This window comes from Molothrus aeneus, unplaced genomic scaffold, assembly GCF_037042795.1.
Source record: "Molothrus aeneus isolate 106 unplaced genomic scaffold, BPBGC_Maene_1.0 scaffold_43, whole genome shotgun sequence".
NCBI lineage: Eukaryota > Metazoa > Chordata > Aves > Passeriformes > Icteridae > Molothrus > Molothrus aeneus.
This window is the reverse complement of record NW_027099100.1, coordinates 1,190,263-1,207,217: the sequence shown is the minus strand read 5'-3', so window position 1 is coordinate 1,207,217 and position 16,955 is coordinate 1,190,263. Positions and strand designations below refer to the sequence as shown.

Sequence of the window (16,955 nt, the reverse complement as noted above, 5' to 3'; positions counted from 1 at the left end):
TTTCTTGTATTATTTCCAAGATAATATTGGTTGTTTTAGAGAACCTTCTTTCCCTATAAATGCAATGTACGTGTGTAAGTGGTGTTTGTTTGGTTTTCATGAATTACAACGTGTTTGCATTGTTACACTGGATTAGTGCAGCAATCCAAACTGGGTAATTACTGTTTGTCACCAGTGTCTCACCAGGCTCCCTCTGCCAACGGCATTCAAACAAAGCACACTCGTGTCCCAGATTGATGATGTCTGGATTAACCACACGGGGTAAAACAAAGTGTGTGGAATGAGGTGAGACCTAACTTCAGATTGTGGTAGCTGCTTCTGCTGGGACTGCAGCTCTCAGAGACAGCAGAGCAGGCAGGGAACACCCTGAGCAGGGGGGCAGCAGCAGGGAGACAGCCTGAGCAGGGGAGCAGGAGCAGGGAGACAGCCTGAGCAGGTGGGGAACAGCTGGGAGAACACCCTGAGCAGGGGGCAGCAGCAGGGAGAACACCCTGAGCAGGTGGGAGAACACCCTGAGCAGGGGGCAGCAGCAGGGAGAACACCCTGAGCAGGTGGGAGAACACCCTGAGCAGGTGAGGAACAGCTGGGAGAACACCCTGAGCAGGGGGCAGCAGCAGGGAGAACACCCTGAGCAGGTGGGAGAACACCCTGAGCAGGTGAGGAACAGCTGGGAGAACACCCTGAGCAGGGGGCAGCAGCAGGGAGAACACCCTGAGCAGGTGGGAGAACACCCTGAGCAGGTGAGGAACAGCTGGGAGAACACTCTGAGCAGGGGGCAGCAGCAGGGAGAACACCCTGAGCAGGGGGCAGCAGCTCGGAGAGCTCTGCTGCACTCTTCTCCCCAGGAACCCGCACAGCCCACGTGTGTCGGACAGGTCATACCCTCAGTTTTGGCAACAGCCTGAACAGGAGCACTGCGAGGGGTCTCAGCACTGATCAAAAGGGGGTTGCACAAGTTTGTGTCCTCAAGTGCCACAGAGTTGTTCCAAGAATACCCCCACATGATGGGATATGGCACTCAAGCACGTGGTTTAAGAGTGAGCATGGTTGTGCTGCTGGGCTGGTGCTTGGTCTTGGCGCTCTCACAGGTCTATTGTGACTGTAATGATTCGGTGATTCCATGATTTTAAAACTGAAATCCTGGAAATCTGACCGGATGGGAGCTTGGCTTCTGGTAGGTTTAGCTGGGATACCGGGAGGAAGTTCTCCCCTGTGAGGGTGTGAGGCCCTGGCACAGGGTGCCCAGAGCAGCTGTGGCTGTCCCTGGATCCCTGGCAGTGCCCAAGGCCAGGCTGGATGGGACATTGGGCAGAAATTGTTCCCTGGGAGGGTGGGCAGGCCCTGGCACAGGGTGCCCAGAGCAGCTGTGGATCCCTGGCAGTGCCCAAAGCCAGGGTGGATGGGCTTGGGGAAGCCTGGGACAGGGGAAGGTGTCCCTGCCATGGCTGGGGTGGGATTAGATGGGCTTTGAGGTCCCTTCCCACCCAAAACATTCCATGGTTCTGTGATTACCACACAGCCCCTGGCTCTATCCACCAGTGAGGCGCTGGCCCGCTGTGATCACTGCCAGGATGTGAGGAACAGACACATTACCTGCCCCAGAGGCACCACGAGCACACACAAGGTAATCTGGAGAGCAGGACCTCATTCCAGAGCTGCTCCTCTAGCAGTGCAGATCCATGGGCTCTTTGATAGTGGAGAAGGTGGTGAATCTTCCCCTTGACTCCACACGTGTGACTCATCCCAGCTGCCACTCTGGGTTTGATCTGCTCAGGCTCTGCATGTGTACAGATTATCTGGGTTAAGTGCAGCTTTGCTTTTGCCCTTTATCTGTCTGCTCTGAAGCTGTTTAACATGATCTGCCTGTTTTCATGCCAGCTCAGTTTCAGGAGTCCCAGGCACTGACTGGCACTGAGCACTGAGCTGATTGTTCTGCAGTGACCGCAGGCTTGGTCACTCATCTCACAGGTCCCCAGTGCAATTCCCACCCCTGCTGTGCTGACAGAATTGGAAAAGTCTCTTCAGTGGTTGCACGAGTCATCCCCCTCTAGCTCTTCACAGTGACTTTTTTATTGTGGAGAAATCCCACATTATTCTAACAAGTAGAACCAACTCTGCATGGAACTCTGGGCGTGGGAACAGAAATGTGGTCTTGCACAGTTTCACTGCTAGAAGCTGTTTGCTTTTCTAAAGAAAACTGCCTTCAATTAAAGGGGCTGATGAGGAATAATCTGCGAAGAATCAGTGTTGTATTTATACAGCAGCACTGTTTGGGGACCAGGCAGGAAGTTGTTGTGAGGGTTTGCTGTTTTGTTGTTTACCAGTGCTCAGCCCTGATGGCTGTCCTTTCCTTCTGGGGAAAACCCAGGAAGGGTCCTTGCCCTAAGGAAGGAAAGTCCCTGGGATCAGGTCACCTGGCCTTAAGCAGGACCCCACTTGAGGGTCCCCCGTGCAGACAGGGGGATTCAGAACATCCAGTATGTCCTGAGTAAGAAAAAACCCAGACCTGCTTGGCTGGGCCAGTCCCCACTCCCCCTCAGGAACAAGGACATCCCGAGCCAGAGCTCACCCTGCACTGGCAGGGCCTCTGCCTTCAGTAGTCACGGGAGACACATTCTAATTCCAGAGTGGTTGCAGTTTGAACCTTCCTTCTGAGGGGACGAGGTGCAGACACTGATCTCTGTGGTCACCAGGGACAGGCCTCGAGGGAACGGCTGCAGCTGTGTCAGGCGAGGGTTAGGCTGGATATCAGAGAAAGGTTGTGCCCCCAGAGGGTGGCTCAGCGCTGGGATGGGCTCCCCAGGGAGCTCGATGGCGTCCGGGGTCCTGTCAGCTCAGCCCAGCTCAGCTCAGCCCGGCTCAGCCGAGTTCAGCTCAGCTCAGCCCAGCCCAGCTCGGCTCAGCCCAGCTCGGCTCAGCCCGGCTCGGCTCAGCCCAGCCCAGCTCAGCTCTCTGTGACTCCGTGACTCACCCCCACTGCAGCGGGAGCACAGACAGGGCAAACACGGCCGGGCAGTCAGGGGCACTTACTGTGTGCCTGCTCCGTCCTCCCTGAGGAGAAACAGCCTCACTGCACAGCGGCTCCTGATTTAAATGATTTAAATGATTTAAATGCTGGTTTAGGGTTATTAAATAAATGAGGAGTCACCAGAACTGCAGCTCAATGGTTTCTGCCGGCACAGAGCTGCACCTTTTCATAGGCGGTGCGCAGCACGGGCCCTGAGCCGCTCCCGGAGCCGTTCAATCCCCGCTCCAGGATCCTCTCCCGGGCTCCGCTCGGCCCTCGCCGGGCTCGGCCTGGGCTGGGCTCGGCCTGGGCCCGCCGCTGTCGCGTCATTGTGGCGTCACTGCGGCGTCACCGGGGAGCGTCAGCGCGCAGCGGCACGTGATGACGTCACCGGGCAGGGCCGCTGCTCCCGGCCCGGCCCGGCCCGGCCCGGCCGGCCCATCCCATCCCCGCCGGTACCGCCGCTGCTCCTGGTCCGGCCCATCCCCGCCGGTACCACCGGTGCCTCTCTGCCTCCCGGGGAGCTGCGGCTCACGGGTGGTGCACACCGAGACGGGAGGCACCGGGACAGGAGGGCCCGAACCGGGAGCGGCCTTGCCCAGGGCCCGTAGGAGTGGAGCGAACGGTGGCGGCGGTGGGAGCTGTGCCATGGGACGGCCTGCCGGGCTCCGGGCTCTCTGGTCACTGCTGGTGGCTGAAAGTACAGAATCAACTAAAACTACACCTGGCAGGACCAGAGCGGCACTGAGCTACCAGCGGAGCTCATCTCCTGCAGCTGCTGCTCTCCAGAAGCTGCTGCTGCTCTCCAGAAGCAGCTGGTGGCCCCTGAGCAAGGCTGGAGATCAGCCCAGGGCTGTCCCGGGTGTTCCGAGGGCCTGACTGACAAACAGGTGAGTTTGTGGTTTGGAGCTTCCAGGACAGCCCCTCCTGTCTGCTCAGGGCAGTCCTTGAGCAGAATCCCACAGTTATTCCATCCTGTTCTGTATGGGGGAAGTGCAGGAAGGACCAACAATGCCATCCCTCAGCTCACAGGCCAACGCCAGGCAGGACTGACTCCTGGGACCAGGAGAGCTGGCATTGGGCGGGATCAGAGGGGAGGGCAGGGCAGGTTCACAGCTGGAGCTGTGTCCAGATGTGACATTTCCCACCCTCATCTTCCAGGGCCCGGCTGTGAGTCACTGCTGTTGCTCAAGGCTGCAAGAGTTCCTTGCAAACCCTACAGCCCAGCCAGCTGGGCTCTGCTCTTTGCCTGGGCCACCTTGCAGATCATTCTCCCCATGTATTGATCTGGGTTATTTATATTCCTATTTACATAAATAATAGAATCATAGCATGGCTGGGCTTGGAGGGGGTCTTACAGACCATCTAGTTCCAACCCTACATGAATCATGCCTAAATAAATATCCCTAAATAAACAATCCCCACTGATGATGTTTCTGGGTTTACTTTTGTCTGAAGGGGTAACTACTTCCCATCACCTAATCAGGGTCCAGTTTTGGGGGACAAATGATACACACTAAGAGAGGAGCCTGGCAGTAAGCCTAGCCCAAGGGAGAGAGCAGATAAATAAACAAATAAATCAGATACAGCCCAGGACCTGAGCACAGAGCCTGTGTGAGGTTGGCAACTGCAGCTCTGAGCCCTCACTGACCAAGGAGCAGGCTGTGCCATGGCCAAGGCCCCTTTTCCAGCTGTACCTGTCACACAGGTGGAACACTGAGGCTGAGCTCTGGCACCACCCTGGCTCTAGGAAAAGGAAATCCACAATTCACCTTCTTCTGAGACTGCTCCTCCTTCCCTGGGGTGGCACAGCATGGTGCCCATCCACTGAACCAGGCTCAGGAAAACCTGACTGAGCTACAGGAAATGGGGTTGGTTTTTACCAAACTATTTTTAAAAACTTTAATAATATAAACAAAAGAATGTTGGACCTTTCTGTTTTTGTTTTTGTTTTTTTTTTTTTAACATAGCCAAATAAGGAAAGCCAAGAGACTGAAGATCTTGCTGGTGTCACTGTGTTTTATATTGTTTTTTTTTTCCCATCCCTGAATATTGATATTCTCAGCTGGCAGTAACTGGGGTGTGCATCAGTTCCTGCTCCCAAAGGCAGGAACACCAGGAGCATCTTTGCTGGATTATGCAGCGAGTAACGACCACCAGCAGAGCCTTATACTGAAACTGCAGACTTGACACAGAGCAAACCACTGTGACTAAAGGCTCTAAAATGTAAAGTAAACTTTATTATCCTTGAACCACAAAATAGATTTCTTTGGTTGTACAAATTTCACTAGTTACAGTCTTGATGCGCTAATTTTCCCTCGGAGTCTCTTGGGAGAGAACGGGAGAGAATCCAGAGCCTGGCACCAGGTACCGCACAGGGAAAGGAGAGAAGAATCACAAGTTAGTCACCAAAACCCAGCCAGGATTGTTTCCAAAACTGCTCTTGTTAAAAAGCAAATGCTAAAATTAGATTTAAAAAGGAAAAGCTCAAATTGCTGATGATGGAGGCAGCTGCAGCTGCAGCATGAGATTATCAGAGTTCCCCTTCACAAGTCTGTAAAATCAAAACGTACAGAGTCAGTTAAAATGATCCGCTGGATTTTGGCATGAAAGGAGAGGCTCAACTAAAAAACTGCACCCAAAAAACTGCATCCAGCTCTTTCCTTCAGCAAATGTACAAGCAGATGTGCCTGTCAGTGCCCAGCCACTGTGAGGCTCAAGGTCCAACCCTGGTCTTACTGGGGAGTCAGAGAGCACCAATGGACAGGGAAGGGGATTGTGCCGAGCTGGGACCTTCCTCACGGTGAGAGGCAGTGATGAAAAAGAAAAGGGTTGTTTCCCCTCACTAGTGGCAGCAGAGGCTGATGGCAGAGTTGGGAGCAGCAGCTGTGACCTCCACGTCTGCAGAGCTCACATGATTCAGAACCTGTGGAAACCAAGGCTCACACCCCCACTCATTTTCCTTTTTCCCTCTTGTGTGGGCAAACGTGCATTTTCCCTGTCCTCCATGGGAAGGGGCCCGAAGCCACTGAGCTGGCAAAGTGGAACTGTGTGGTTATTGCAAGGCACAGGCCAGCCCCATCCTGCTCCTGGTGCTCCCTGCCAGCCCACACCACAGCAGGCACCCCGTGACATCCCACCCCACCCTACAGCCCGCACTGTGGGCACTGTGCACTCCCCATCTCCATGTGTAGGATCCTGTAACTCCCAACCTGACCCCAGCAACTCCACATTCTACCCATCCCCAGGTCCTGAACTCTACCCACTAAGGTACCTGCTGTCACACCTCCCACCTCTGCCCCCTGTCCTGCCCCACTGCTGCCACACATCCCTACGCCCCTGCTCTGGCTGCCAGCCCCAGCCCATTCCTGCCCCAGTGCCCAGTTCAGCCCCAGTGCCACAGGAGAGGCTCCTCCACTCCTGTGCTCTGCAGTGGTGACAAAGGGGACGTGCCCATCCGAGGTGGGAGCTGTCCCAGGACAGCACAAAGCCCCAGCAGGAGCAGAGTCCCGCCAGGACAGAGGCAGGTGGCACAGAGCTGGCTCTGCTTTCCTTGAGCACAGAGTGCCAGTGGCAGAGGGAGGCACTTTGCTGGAATTCTGGTGGGTTTATCTCTTTTTTTTCCTTATTTTTGCCTCCAAGCTTCCCATTCCCAAACACTCCCAAAGGGAAGTGAGGTGACACAGTGCAGGAGCTGGGAGGAGATGCTTTTTGGCAAAAGACTGGAGATTAAATAGGAGTAAAGGCAGGCTGGACCTTCCTCCTGATTCCCACCAGAGCAGAAGCTCCTTTTAACCACTACAAAACCCAAGCTGAGGCAGTAACAGCTGGAGCCCAACACACTCTCACACTCCTACATTCTCCCTGTCCTACTCTTCCCCACACACAATATTTACAGGCTAAAAAGCTGCCCACTGTCCTGGCCACCCTTCCTCTCCATCTGCCAGCAGTCAGTCCAGTGTTGTCCCAGTTTTGGGATGTGCCCCAGTGCACTGTTGGGTGAGAGACGAGGGCGGCTCACAGCCCCAGAGGAGTCAGCTGGCCACAGAGCTCACGGGGAGCTCAGTCCCATGCGGAATCTGCAGGCAGGGGGGCAGCCTGCTGCTGTCCCTGGAGCTCCCGAGGGGGCTGTGCCAGGCCAGTCCAGTGCCAGGCTGTGCCAGGCCAGTCCAGTGCCCAGGGTCACCTATGTGGGGACAGCGGTCTCCAGGCTGCGCCGGCTGTGCCGGAGCTTCCTCTTGCTGCTGTACAGGGCCATGTCCTCCAGGGCTGAGGGAGCTGCTGCCGATGGATCCCCCGCTCCCAGGGCCTCCTCCTCCTCCTCCTCCTCCGGCTGCCCGTCCTGCTCCCGGGGAACTGCAATGACAAGAGGGGTTCGGATCTGAGGACAAAGCCCTGGGCTAAGTCAGGGAAATCCTGAGAAGAAATCCTTCCCTGTGAGGTGCTGAGGCATAGGCTGCCAGGGGAGCTGTGGCTCACAGCAACCCAGTCTGATGGAAGGGGTCCCTGCTCAGGGCAGGCGTGGGACTGGGTGGTCTGAAAAGCCCCTTCCCAGCCAAACCATGCTGTGATTCTGGCAGCACACAGCTGGCACAGCTGGCACAGTTAATGCAGATGTCAAGGCTATCATAGGATGACAGAATGGTTTGTGTAGGAAAGAACCTTAAAGCTCATCCCATTCCACCCCTGCCACAGGCAGGGACACCTTCCACTGTCCCAGGCTGCCCCAAGCCCTGTACAGCCTGGCCTGGAACACTTTCAGGGAGTGTTCCAGGGTGTTCCCAGGTGCTGGATTTGGGACAGCACTGGCCTCAGTCACTCACAGTAACTCCCTGGTGACCCACAGCTCGTGTAGGAGCACTGTGGGTGCTGGGGAGGAAGAGCCATGGGTGAGAAGACACCTGCCTGCAACAGCCCTGGTTCCCTGAATGTGACTGAAGTGCCAAGCTGCATGGAACACCGAGTGTCCTGAAATGTCCTGAGTGTCCTTCTGCTCTCCAGAGCAGGGATCCACCCCGATCCAGGTCTGCAGGGCTGAGAGGCCCCTCTGCCACAGAGCAGGAGGAGAGTCTGGGTCACAGACTGGCCCAGCTGGCCAGGAGGGCTTTCAACTCAGGGGCACCACATGCACGGTGGGACAGCTGCTGTGCCTCAGGTGTTGGAATGGGAGGATCCAGACCCTTAGGGAAGGACAGGGACAGTGTGGTGAGGGTCACCCCTTATGTCATGCCCAGCTGGACGCAGGGGCTGCTCTGACCACAGCTCTCAGGTCAGGACTGCAGAGACAGGTGACACTCCTGACCAGGGACAGCTGACATCCTGAGGATGAAAGCACAGGCATTGCCACTGGGATGAATCCGGAGATTCCAGTTTTGTGTTAGCATTTTGATGAGAAAGAACCTGTGAAATGCAAGTCTGGAGAAAAACAGGATGGATGCAAGTCTGTCACCACCATATTTTCTGAAAAAGCCTCTTTGCCCAGGATTCTTCTCCTGGGAAGCTGAGAAGCCTCAGAGAAAAAGGAAAACAATAATTATCTGATTGCTTCTCCTGTGTTTTGCTGCTTTGGAATGTGTTTGGAGATTGTTCATCCAACAGGTGATTGTTTCATTGGTTTCATGTGAATTGTTTTACCTTAATGACCAATCACAGCAGCTGTGTTGAGGCTCTGGAGAGAGTCACAAGTTTTTCATTAGTATCTTTTAGCCTTCTGTAAGTATCCTTTCTCTATTCTTTACTATAGTTTTAGTATAGTATTCTTTAATATCATAGAGATAATAAAATAATAAATTAGCCTTCTAAGAACATGGAGTCAGATTCATTCCTTCCTGCCACAGGGGACCCCAGAAAATACCACACAAGTCCTTGGAGTAGTGATGTGGCTAAAAAGGCTGGACAGGGATAAATTAAAGCCACAGGAGGGCAGAGAGATTTAAATTAAAGCCACAAGAGGGCAGAGAGTGTCAGAGCTGCAGAGTTCATTGGCCAGCAGCAATTAGGGCAGGTGCAGGATGCGCCTGTGGCAGCTGCTGCCCACAGCAGACAGCCCAGGTGGGCAAGGAGCCCAGGGAAAAGCAGCTCCTCACATCCCACAGGCAGCTTTCCAGCAGCAGGAGCAGCACACAGGCATCAGGGGAGGTTCTGCAACCTCAGGGCTACAGGACTGGGAAGCAAAAGTCTCAGGTGATCTGGAGAAGTCATGCCACAGCAAAGGGAACACTGCTTGGTTCCACCCTGAAAATGCTGCTCTGCAGTTCAGTAACTCCACAGCCTCATGGAAACCTTGCAATAAAGGTTTTTAAATCCCTTTAAGAGATGATGACCATGAAGTCAGACCAGAGAATGGGAGGACCTGTTTCTGCATGGGCAAGAGGACAGGGGTGTGCTGGGAGGAGTGAGATGCCAACACCTTCCTGCAGTGGGATTTCCTCAGAGTTTCTGATGTAGTGGCTTGCTAGCACAAGGTTTCAGAATTGCTGTGGGTCAAAAAGCCATAATTCCATGATCCAGGACCATTCTGATTATGCTGGCTGGAATGCTGCACTGCCTGGGAGAGTGAGAGGGGATGGGGGGCTCTGAAAAAGCCAGGAGAGCTGACTGGCATCCTCACCTCCATCCTTTCCAGATCATTGGGGAAAACCTGCTGGTTTGTGTGCCTCACACACATCACAGGTGATTTAAGCATTACTTCAGGACTCAGGGCTGGGTCTCTCATGGGCACCACATTTTCTTTCTAGCTTTCATCCCATTTGAGGGCCAGCAGAGCAGGGACAGGCAGCAGTGAGCTCTGGGTGCCCTGAGCAGCAGCTGCTATTCCCCAGCCCTTCCCTGAGCTCTCATCCCTGCACTGCCTGAACCAACACCCTCAAGAGAATAACCCAGAGCTTAGAAGATGACTCTGAGGGATGAAGAACAGATCCTGTTCTCAGGAAAGTAAATTTGTGTTGAGCTCTGCAGCAGAACCTCCTTCAGGAAACAGCTCAGCCATGGGTCAGCTGTCTGGGATGCAGCCTGGACTCAGAGGAGTTGGTCAAGATAAAAGGAACTCTTTGGTTGTTTTTTAAATAAAGGGGTGAAACATGCAAAAAGGGTAAAGCAAACCAGCACCAGCTGTTAGAGGCTACACAGCAGGCAGGCTCTGCCCAGCTCCTGGGAGCAGCTGGGTGAGGCTCAGGTGTGTGTTACAGGTGGGACAAGCAGACACAGCCCAGCTGGACAGCCCAGAGCTCCAGGTGCACACCTGTAACTCCTCCTGACTGAGGTGGCCACGGCCCACAGGTGCACCTCGGATGAATTCACCTGCACCATTCCCTGTTCCAGCAGAAGGGGCACCAGGCAGCCCCTGCCTGAGGGACATCGTGCACCTGCAGCAGGTGACAGAGCCCGAAACCTCCCTGCCACATCCTACTGCCACTCTGCTCCAGGACACAAACTGGAGAAAACCAGGCATGCTTGTAACACAGCACACTGGGAAATTAGTCATCACTGAAAACGATGCAAATGTGCACATGTCCTACCCAAAATGAAGGTGGCGAGCGCGGAGTTGTCATTCTAGAACGGACAGAACATGGCATTGCTTCAAGCAGCAGAAGGTGAGGGGCTCAGGGGGGTCCCACAAGGCAGGGGAACCTCTAGACCCAGAGCAGGGACAGCCAGGACTGCCTGGGCTGGGCCTGGGGCTGGGCTGGGCTTACCTGAGTTACTGCGCTCATCCACGTGTCTGAGGTCATCAGCTGCATCAGGGGACTGCAAGAGAAATGGGATCAGTGACACCTGGAACAGCTGGAACAGCTGGAACCCTCTGAGGGGACACTGACACTGCGGGGACACTGACAGAGAGGGGACAGTGACAGAGAGGGGACACTGACAGAGAGGGGACAGTGACACAGAGGGGGGACACTGACAATGAGGGGACAGTGACACAGAGGGGACAATGACACAGAGGGGGGACACTGACAATGAAGGGACAGTGACAGAGAGGGGACAGTGACACAGAGGGGACACTGACAGAGAGGAGACACTGACAGAGAGGGGACAGTGACAGAGAGGGGACAGTGACACAGAGGGGACAGTGACAGAGAGGGGGGACACTGACAATGAGGGGACAGTGACACAGAGGGGACAATGACACAGAGGGGGGACACTGACAATGAAGGGACAGTGACACAGAGGGGACACTGACAGAGAGGGGGGACACTGACAGAGAGGGGACAGTGACACAGAGGGGACAATGACACAGAGGGGGGACACTGACAGAGAGGGGACAGTGACAGAGAGGGGACAGTGACACAGAGGGGACAGTGACAGAGAGGGGACAGTGACACAGAGGGGACACTGACAGAGAGGGGACACTGACAGAGAGGAGACACTGACAGAGAGGGGACAGTGACAGAGAGGGGGGACACTGACAATGAGGGGACAGTGACACTGAGGGGACACTGACAGAGAGGGGACACTGACAGAGAGGAGACACTGACAGAGAGGGGACAGTGACACAGAGGGGACAGTGACAGAGAGGGGGGACACTGACAATGAAGGGACAGTGACACTGAGGGGACACTGACAGAGAGGGGACATGGCCACAGAGGGGACACTGACACAGGGACTCCAGCTGGAATCCTCTGTGCCTGGCTCAGGCACCCTCGGCCAAGCCCCAAACTTTGTGTGTGCAGGAAGGAGAGGAAGAAACACAAAAGGCACAGAGAGTAGAGAGGGAAGAAAAAGGCAGTGAGCTGATAGAGGGGAGATTTGTGTTGGAGATGAGACAGAAATCCTTGCCCATGGTGGGCAGCCCTGGCACAGAGTGCCCCTGGATCCCTGGCAGTGGCTCCCAGGCTGGATGGGGCTGGGAGCACCATGAGGGGCAGGGGAAGGTGTCCCTGCCACGGCAGGGGTGGAGTGGGATGGGATTTAAGGTCCCTTCCCACCCAAACCATCCCAGGATTCTGTGAACTACTGCACCCACAGTCACTGCCTGAGGATTTGGAGGCGTCTCCTCAGCTGCAGCAGAGCCAGTGCTGTCCCTGGGGAATTGGGGTGGTCTGGAGCCACCACAGGGCTCAAGCAGCCAGTCCCCAACTCGCCTGGGACAGAACTGGGGAGGGCACACCCCAAAGGGAAATGAGGAATGATTCCAGGAGCAGAGCAACACCATGAGGGACAGGTAGCAGTGAAGAACAGACACCAAATAAAGCAGGAGTGCCTGAGAATCCTCACACTGCACTCTGCCACAGCCAGCCTGTCTGCAGTGACACCTTTGTGTCTGCAGTGACACCTTTGTGTGTCCCCAGTTTGTGTTTGCAGTGACACCTTTGTGTGTCCCCAGTTTGTGTCTGCAGTGACACCTTTGTGTGTCCCCGGTTTGTGTCTGCAGTGACACCTTTGTGTCCCCCCGTGTGTCTGCAGTGACACCTTTGTGTCCCCCCTGTGTGTCTGCAGTGACACCTTTGTGTCCCCTCTGTGTCTGCAGTGACACCTTTGTGTGTCCCCTCTGTGTCTGCAGTGACACCTTTGTGTCCCCACAGTGAGCTGAGGCTCAGTGTGGCAGTGCTTGCTGGCTCTCCACACCCTGAATCTGCTTCATGGTCTGCACACAGAACTAAAAAACCCACCTAAACCCCTTCAGACACTAAAAACCCACCCAAAACCCTTTAGACACAGGGAATCTGCCCAATTCAGCTGTCACAAATGCCACCAGGGACTGACTGAGCCAGGCAGTCCCAGCTCCCAGCCCTACAAGGTTGGTTCCAGTGGCTCCCAGAGCAGGGGCCAGGGGTCAGAGTCACCTCCAGAGCTGGCAGCTCATGACAAAGGAGCTCAAACCAGCCCATCTGAGGAAGGAGAAGCACCTCACCATGGCTTCCACTCTCAGAACCAGGTGCTGGCTCCACAGCTCACTGCCAGCAGGATTACAGCCTGAGAAGAGGCACCCCAGGGCTCCTGAGCAGTACACAAGCACAGCTCCAATCTGGCATTTGCTAGCCATCATTTCTGTCACCTTTTCTTCCTTTTTAGTTCTCATCTTTCACCTAAAACTATTTCAGGAGCCATTCTGGTGAAGATGCAGATGTTTTCTACCTGCAAAGCTTTTGTCATTCATTTTAAAACCATCTGGACCAACCTTTTCCTAACTCCTCTTGGCTGGAGGCTCCAGCAAGCCCTCAGTTTTCAGCAGGACTGGTGTCTCTGCCCCAAGGCCTCTGCAGAGGGCTCCCCCAAACCCCTCAGGCTCAGCTCCTGCACCAAACCAAGGTCTGAGCTGTGCAGAGGTGGCTCAGCATGCAGTTTATACCTGGATTTCGTAAACAGGTTTGGAGGAAGGAATAGCAGCAAATTCCCGGTAGTCAAACTTCTTTTCAGACATTGACTAGAAGGGACAGCAGAGGGGAAGAAACAGAGAAGAGAGAGTGAGGGAGAGGAAGGGCTGGAGAGGCAGCAGCAAGCTGAGCAAGGCAAGCAGAGACCCCAGCAGAAGCAGAGGGAGAGGCAGGAGAGCCTGGACAGGGGATGTGGGACACAGCCTGGGATGTGGGACAGCCCTGGGACACAGCCTGGGACAGAGCCTGGGATGTGGGACAGAGCCTGGGACAGAGCCTGGGATGTGGGACAGAGCCTGGGACAGAGTTTGGGATGTGGGGCACTCCTGGGACACTGCCCTGGAGCTCTCCTGGTGTCAGGAGGGGTTTGAGCCACACAGGAAGCATCCCCTGCTCCAGTGAAATGTTAATGCACACCAGGGCAGGTGGGAAAGCTGGTTCTGGGGGAAGTTCATGGCAACATTTCTGACAGCCAGGGCAGAGTCAGAATCTCAGCCCAGGGCTGGGTTTTGGGGTGACCTGGCAGGACGAGGCTCCCTCTCTGCTGCTGCTCCCCCTGCTTCCCCTGCTCTGTCCCACCATTTCTTACAGGGCTGTGCAACACTGGCCTGTGGCTTTTGCTCAGGGCTAGCAAAGGGAAAATGCTGATTGCAGCTGCAGGTCTGCCCTGTGCTCTTGAGGAAACACAGGGCCAAAATCCCCGAGGGGAAGTGAAAGGATTTCTGAACCAGGGAAAGGCCTTCTGAGCATGGAGAAAGGCTCTCTAAACCAGGGAAAGGCCTTCTGAGCATGGAGAAAGGCTCTCTAAACCAGGGAAAGGCTTTCTGAGCATGGAGAAAGGCTCTCTGAACCAGGGAAAGGCTCTCTGAGCATGGAGAAAGGCTCTCTGAACCAGGGAAAGACTTTGTGAACCTGGGAAAGGCTTTCTGGACCTGGTGGAAATCTTTCTGAACCAGGAGGTGAAGCAGCACGGATGGATGGCACCATAGAACAGGGGACAGAGAGCAGATGTCCCCTGGGAGCTGCAGTAAAGGGGGTTCCTCTGGCCAGGAGTTTGGCCAAGTTCCATCCACAGACCCCCCTCCCTTCCCTGCACCATGCAGCAAGGACTGAGAGGGAGCCACAGCTCCCAGCAGAGCTGAGCAGCCAGGGAGTGCCAGGGTTTGGGAAAGGTGACAAAGGAATGCCAGGGTTTGAGAAAGGTGACAAAAGCAGGCAGGAGAACACCATACCAGGGAGTGCCAGGGTTTGGGAAAGGTGACAAAAGCAGGCAGGAGAACACCATACCAGGGAGTGCCAGGGTTTGGGAAAGGTGACAAAAGCAGGCCGGAGAACACCATACCAGGGAGTGCCAGGGTTTGGGAAAGGTGACAAAAGCAGGCCGGAGAACACCATACCAGGGAGTGCCAGGGTTTGGGAAAGGTGACAAAGGAATGCCAGGGTTGAGGAAAGGTGACAAAAGCAAGCAGAACACCATACCAGCCTTCCTGGGGAGGTGACGTTCCTGGGGCTGCAATCTGCAGGAGGGGACAGAAAGGCACAGTGAGTGACAGCCTGGCTGGGTGACAGCCACCCCTGGCAGCCCCTGCAGCAGCCTCAGAGGGGTGGCACCACGCTGAGGGTGTCACTGTCCCCTGCCCTCCCAACCAACACCTCCCCACTGCTGTTCCAGGAGATCGGGATTCCTGAAAAAAGGAATCCTGAATTCCAGCCAGGAAGAAGGAAGGAATTGCCCCCCAGAAGGAAGGAATTGCTCCCAGAGGCAGGGAATTGCCCCCAGAGGCTGGGAATTGCCCCCCAGAGGCAGGGAATTGCCCCCAGAGGCTGGGAATTGCCCCCCAGAGGCAGGGAATTGCCCCCAGAGCAGGGAATTGCCCCCCAGAAGGAGGGAATTGCCTCCAGAGCAGGGAATTGCCCCCAGAGGCTGGGAATTGCCCCCCAGAGGCAGGGAATTGCCCCCAGAGCAGGGAATTGCCTCCAGAGCAGGGAATTGCCCCCCAGAGGCAGGGAATTGCCCCCAGATCAGGGAATTGCCTCCAGAGCAGGGAATTGCCTCCAGAGCAGGGAATTGCCCCCCAGAGGCAGGGAATTGCCCCCAGATCAGGGAATTGCCTCCAGAGCAGGGAATTGCCCCCCAGAGGCTGGGAATTGCCCCCCAGAGCAGGGAATTGCCCCCAGAGCAGGGAATTGCCCCCCCAGAAGCAGGGAATTGCTCCCAGAGGCAGGGAATTGCCCCCCCAGAGCAGGGAATTGCCCCCAGAGCAGGGAATTGCCCCCAGAAGCAGGGAATTGCCCCCAGAAGCTGGGAATTGCCCCCAGAGCAGGGAATTGCCCCCCCAGAAGCAGGGAATTGCCCCCAGAGCAGGGAATTGCTCCCAGAGCAGGGAATTGCCCCCAGAGGCTGGGAATTGCCCCCAGAGCAGGGAATTGCCCCCAGAGCAGGGAATTGCCCCCCAGAAGGAGGGAATTGCCCCCCAGAGCAGGGAATTGCCCCCAGAGGCTGGGAATTGCCCCCCAGAGGCTGGGAATTACCCCCAGAGCAGGGAATTGCCCCCCAGAGGCAGGGAATTGCCCCCCAGAAGGAGGGAATTGCCCCAGAAGCAGGGAATTGCCCCCCTCCCCCTGTTCTGTACCCTCCAGCGGCGTGGGTGACGGGGTGGGCGCCGGGGACGGGGACTCTGCCAGCTGCTCCAGGGTGCTGCGCTTCTTCCCCTCCTTGGACTTGGCAATGACCATCTGGGCCTTGAGGGCATCCTGCTCCAGGGACTTCATCCTGCCAGGAGCGGGGTGAGGGTGGGGAGAGGAGCCATCAGTGCTGCCAGAGCCCGCCGGGGGGACAGCTGGGCTGGCGGCCACCCCAAACACGCACCTGGGAGCCCCTGTGCCAAACACACAGGGCCTGAGGCTATGGACCAGCAGCACACTGTGGGCAGCCCCAGAGTGCCCCACAGCAGGACAGTGACCTGAGCTGGGGACAGAACTGCGAGGGTCACACAGGCAGGATCAGTGCTGGGGGCTTCACCCTCCCTGCCCTGGGCTGCACCTGAACCCTCCTCAGCCAGCAGAGATCAGTGCTGGGGGCTTCACCCTCCCTGCCCTGGGCTGCACCTGAACCCTCCTCAGCCAGCAGAGATCAGTGCTGGGGGCTTCACCCTCCCTGCCCTGGGCTGCACCTGAACCCTCCTCAGCCAGCAGAGATCAGTGCTGGGGGCTTCACCCTGCCTTGTTCTGCACCTGAACCCTCCTCAGCCAGCAGAGATCAGTGCTGGGGGCTTCACCCTGCCTTGTTCTGCACCTGAACCCTCCTCAGCCCGCAGGAGATCAATGGATGGCCAGGCTGGACGGGGCCCTGAGCACCCTGCTCTGGTGGAACTGGCAGGGAGTGGAACTGGGTGATCTCTAAGGTTCCTTCCACCCCCTCTGGGACTCTGTGACACAGCTGTGAAACATCAGAGGTGTCTGTTCCTTCCTTCCTTCCTTCACACAGCTGTGGAACATCAGAGGTGTCTGTTCCTTCCTCCCCATCAGACAGGCAGCCCCAGCACCCCCTCTGCTCTCTGGGGTCACACCAGGGCCCGGCCTGGTCCTGCCCCAGGAGCCCCCAGAGGGGCACAGGGGACACGGACAGGAGC

The 16,955-nt window shown here is 56.1% G+C and overlaps 2 protein-coding genes and 1 long non-coding RNA gene across 6 annotated transcripts in view; 1 reads left to right on the top strand and 2 right to left on the bottom strand.

Moving 5' to 3' along the window:
• The first annotated feature begins 3,414 nt into the window (after positions 1 to 3,414).
• Positions 3,415 to 5,294, top strand: LOC136570883 (uncharacterized). Its single transcript, XR_010785578.1, has 2 exons — positions 3,415 to 3,897; positions 5,073 to 5,294. It is a non-coding gene; the product is annotated as an uncharacterized lncRNA (long non-coding RNA).
• Positions 5,228 to 16,955, bottom strand: part of SCRIB (scribble planar cell polarity protein) — a 141,551-nt gene continuing 129,823 nt past the window's right edge. For all 4 annotated transcript variants that reach the window (XM_066571285.1, XM_066571286.1, XM_066571287.1 and 1 more), the window contains 5 exons: positions 15,957 to 16,096; positions 14,803 to 14,840; positions 13,299 to 13,373; positions 10,702 to 10,753; positions 5,228 to 7,363 (listed from right to left, as the gene is read on the bottom strand). In XM_066571285.1, coding sequence (XP_066427382.1) covers positions 7,194 to 7,363; positions 10,702 to 10,753; positions 13,299 to 13,373; positions 14,803 to 14,840; positions 15,957 to 16,096 — 475 coding nt within the window. In that variant the 3' untranslated portion in view covers positions 5,228 to 7,193. The remainder of the gene's footprint in view (positions 7,364 to 10,701; positions 10,754 to 13,298; positions 13,374 to 14,802; positions 14,841 to 15,956; positions 16,097 to 16,955) is intronic.
• LOC136570882 (keratin-associated protein 10-10-like) lies at positions 10,761 to 12,615 on the bottom strand. The gene is made up of 2 exons (XM_066571289.1): positions 12,516 to 12,615; positions 10,761 to 12,386 (listed from the first exon to the last, which is right to left on the bottom strand). The coding sequence occupies exon 2, from the start codon at positions 11,941 to 11,943 to the stop codon at positions 10,771 to 10,773; it is 1,173 nt and encodes a 390-aa protein (XP_066427386.1). The 5' UTR covers positions 11,944 to 12,386; positions 12,516 to 12,615; the 3' UTR covers positions 10,761 to 10,770.

Coding starts and splice junctions, on each gene's coding strand:
- LOC136570882 (XM_066571289.1), bottom strand. CDS start 11,943: ATGGTTTGGGTGGGAAGGGACCTTAAATCCCATCCCACTCCACCCCTG.